General features: G+C 40.5%; 1 protein-coding gene across 1 annotated transcript; it reads left to right on the top strand.

Moving 5' to 3' along the window:
- Positions 1–249: 249 nt before the first annotated feature.
- Positions 250–1,316, top strand: MELLADRAFT_123251 (uncharacterized protein; the record flags this gene model as incomplete). The annotated part of the gene is made up of 7 exons (XM_007419082.1): positions 250–252; positions 336–416; positions 494–531; positions 650–784; positions 862–1,014; positions 1,120–1,210; positions 1,308–1,316. 7 exons carry the CDS (start codon positions 250–252, stop codon positions 1,314–1,316), a joined length of 510 nt encoding a protein of 169 aa, XP_007419144.1.
- Between the last annotated feature and the right edge of the window lie 2,832 nt (positions 1,317–4,148).

The following is a 4,148-nucleotide window of genomic DNA, read 5'->3' as shown; positions in this document are numbered from 1 at the left end:
GCATCTCAAAGGTCCTGAAAAAATGGAATGACTCCTCGGATAGGTCATCCAAGCTTTTCAAAGCTCATGGCAGGAAAGACCGAAGCATTTGTTTTGACCCGGGGTTGATCATCTTGCAAAACCCGGTACTGACCACTGTACCGCGCACATGTAGCAGGTCCGTACGTATGTACATACGTCAGTTCTTTCCAGACAGAGGTGATCGAGTCTTCGAGGATCTCATTAAAGTTCTTCAAACATAACGAATCAATGGTTTGTGTTTTTATAACTCAAGACGCTTATATATATATGAAGCTTATCCGAGCACTTCTTTTCAATGCGCAAATCACGAACAGTCCAACACCCTTCGTCCTTATTTGGCCTGTGTCCGGGCAACGCTCACGGCGGCCCTTACGCTCGAAGACTTTGCCTGTCAAGTTGGTCTATCTGATTAGACGAGAATATCTTGTTGTTATACCTTGCTGACGGACGAAATGGACTGGGAACTCTGCAGGTCGTTGAACGTCATAATCGACCTGAAGTAGAGGCTGGGTCAGTACTCAATCTCACGTGCCCAAGGATAAATTACAAAATGAAGGACATAGGAAATGAGCCGACCCTGACGAATCCTTTTTCCTCTTGTGTAACTGCGATGGAGGAACTTTTGAAGGAAAACCCCCGAGGTTTTGCTCACACCAATGACTATATCACGTACACCGTCGGAATACGTGTTGATTGAACCATCAATAAACTCTGTTAGGCTGAGCATCAAGATCAAACAAGCTGATGACATTGAACATATTCTGTTGGGTTCCGTTTCTAAATTTCGGTCAATTTCGAATCTGAAGCTGATTCCCACTCTTGACCCCGTCATAACATCAGCGCCCGAGGAGTGACGAGATTTTTGAGTCTTAGAGCAGAAAACTTTGTCATCTTGAGACGCAAACCGGTTAAGGGTTTCGACATCAGCTTCTTGATCACCAGTCATAATCTCGAGTCGATGATTCGCGCAAAATTAGTCGACTTTATCATCCAGTTCAGTCTAACCTTGGCACATTCGATTTTGATTATGATACCTCTCAGGTCCATCTTGACCACACAAAAGCTAATCCATCCCCTTTTTTCTTGCGACGAGTATAGATTCATGGAAGATGTTGATCGTGAGATCAGTGAGATGAAACTCAGTCTCAATGCACGTGCTCGGATAGTAGCAGAATCTTATCTAGGACAGGTAAGTTTTGTCCTCATTAATCCTTCCTTTTGTACGATACGATGTCCTTTTGTTTGTGAAGACTGATCCCTTCTTTGAACTTTCGTACTTTGCAAAGTTTGTATAAAAGACAAAATCTGAAATGTAAATCTTTTGCGCGAGTGGCGACTTCATCTTATCATGAAGTCATGTCTAGATTATGGCTTCCTTCATACCTTCGTCTCGGTTCTCGAAGTGAGAGGCTTTGTGTGAACATAGTAGGACTTTTGGTTTAGTATTTCTTCATTCTCAACATGAGATACTACGCTCGTGGTATTAGCTTTGCAGCGTTTCAGCTCCCCGGAATAGCCCAAAAAGCAAATATCTTGTTCATGAAGCCTGTATGTTGACTAAAAAAGGACTTACTACCAACATCAGCAAACACTGGCCATGGGTTGCGACACTTCCAGGCCTTTTTAGGGGTGGATTATATTTCAATTGTAATAATTGTTTATGGAGGCTTGAAATGTAGTTCATTTATTATACAGTATGAAAGATTTCAAGTCCTGTCACCTCAAAAGGGTGAGGCATGCCTTGTAAGTCACCTATAGAAGAAACTCAAGAGGATCAAGGAAGAAAACATCATATTGTATTTGCATATGTCCTCATTCTCTATAAACACAAACATCCAATGATCAGCCTATGAATATAGAAGAGGAAAAGTGAGAGAACTTATGTGATTCCACCCCCACACAAGTCAAGTGGAGTGCTTCAAAAACAGCAGGGAAGTGTCACTGGCCCACAATCTGGCTATGAGGAGTAAGTGGAGAAGTCAAGTGACATATGCATGATGTGATGATGGGGTGTCGGGACAGTTGGTGAGACCAGGACCTATGACAGGACTTTGGGAAACCATTTCTTTCATTGCACCAACCTATGGATATACCACTGAGTTTAGAAAAATGAAAACATGACAAAATCCCCCAAATACAGGAGATTTCAGAAGAAACACAAAAAATAGTGGTTCAATCCACATGTACTTTCCCATCATTAATTTATGGATGTTTTTGCCTTTACTTTTCAAGATCTTCCAAAGCAAAATGATCACAAGGGATACCTGGTCCAAAACTCAAATTATGTCCAAAACTAGTACAACTTGGGCAGAAACATTTGGGACCCACCAATATGAGAATTTTTCTTCAATCAATTATGAAGCCATTGTAGTTGTTATAATCCCTATTTTGGCTTACACTCATTCTGAGTACCAGCCCCCCATATAGAGTTTGGACCTCCACATGTTGCATTGCTTTTCCTTATGCTTCAATATATGTTGTATCCTAAGACCATCTCTGATCTCATATGCCTCAAGCTCATCACAGTATGAGTAATGATGTCTAAGCTTATATAGGTTTTCTGCTGTGTACGGCTACTTATGTACCTTACCCATTCTCAGAGACACACAACTGATTATTGTATGAAGATGATAGAGCCAAAATGATGCATCCAGAATGTCAGGATGCTGAATGTGTTGGTACAGGATTGACAATTCCTTTGGTCTCACAAGGGCACTGTCTAAATACATGCCAGTTTTAATCATGCTCAATGAAATCTGCAGTGACATTGCATTCAGCTTTGGAGCTTACCACTGTGATATAGGATTCATTACACTACACCAAATCAAAAATTTACCATGGAGTTTAGAAAAGTCAAAATGAAGAAAATTCTGAGCAATGCTTAAGGGGTTGAAAAAAATTGAAAAATTATGGTTGAATCCACCTTTGATGTCTCCTTCTTTTGCATATTTTTTCATATTTTTACCTTTAGTGTTGAAGATGTTTCAAAGAAAAATGATGTTGAGGTATATTTGGTCAGAAACCCAAATTATGTCCAAAACTAGCAAGGTTTGGGCAGAAATGTTTGAATATTCACAAAGACACCAATTTTTTTCCAATCAATTTGGTAGTCACAAATTATGAAAGCCACACCCAGGATCTACAATTTTCATTTAGATGCTATAACCATTGCGGCAAAGATTTATAAGCTTTTCTTGCTTTGCTGATGGGGACTGTGATTGCTGTACCTTGGTCATTTTTGGACACATACCGCCCATTCCAATGTGTACATTGTAAATCACACATTCAGCATTTAGAATGCAAAGAAATTACATATGGTGAACCAAAATTGACAATTTTATTTGTCTCACAAGATTAATGACTAAATAAGTGCCAGTTTTGGACAAAAGCTGGGTTTCTGACCTGATATACACTGCTGCCATAAAAACATGAAAAATATGCAAAATGATAGGCACATGCAGGGCTATGCAACCCTTATTTTTTCATATTTCTCTGACCCCTTCTGCCGTGTGTATAATTTTCTATGTTTGCCTAATTTTCTAAACTCAGCGGTAAATTTGCAATCTGGTGTAGTGTTATAACCTCTCACCTCTCACACCCCCCCATTCTTGAACTCCAGGGTGGAATGAGTGCAACACGTGGTGGGCAGCACACCCTGACTTACACCCCCACCTGACTCACCCACTCAGAAAGGGACATTGAATACAACTCATTGTTAAGATCAATCTTAGTCATAATAACATTGAAGCACTGAGAGTAGAAGACTATTATAAACACTTGAAAGTCACTAAAAGCTTTGCTGGTACAAGTGCTCAAATGGTGCCATCCCCTGCTGGCAACTCATGTGTTCCTGTTGGCATAACAAAGGTTACAAACACCAACCCAATGCTGATCATTGATGTGATTACACAACCCCTCACACCACAAGACTCAATTTGTTCAAAACCTGATTGAGGAGAGTTGGGGTGTCTGAGTCCGCAACCTCCTTCAATTGTGGATTTTGTTCACAATAGGTTCACATGTCCCTTGAGCCATACTAGGCTATAAGCATACATGATATTACACATAGAGGAACAGCTCACTGGCTTGAATTGCTTTGAGGCAACCATTCTTCCAGTTCTGCCGGG

Source organism: Melampsora larici-populina (genome assembly GCF_000204055.1).
Source record: "Melampsora larici-populina 98AG31 unplaced genomic scaffold MELLAscaffold_125, whole genome shotgun sequence".
Lineage (NCBI taxonomy): Eukaryota > Fungi > Basidiomycota > Pucciniomycetes > Pucciniales > Melampsoraceae > Melampsora > Melampsora laricis-populina.
This window is presented reverse-complemented; position numbering and strand designations above follow the sequence as displayed.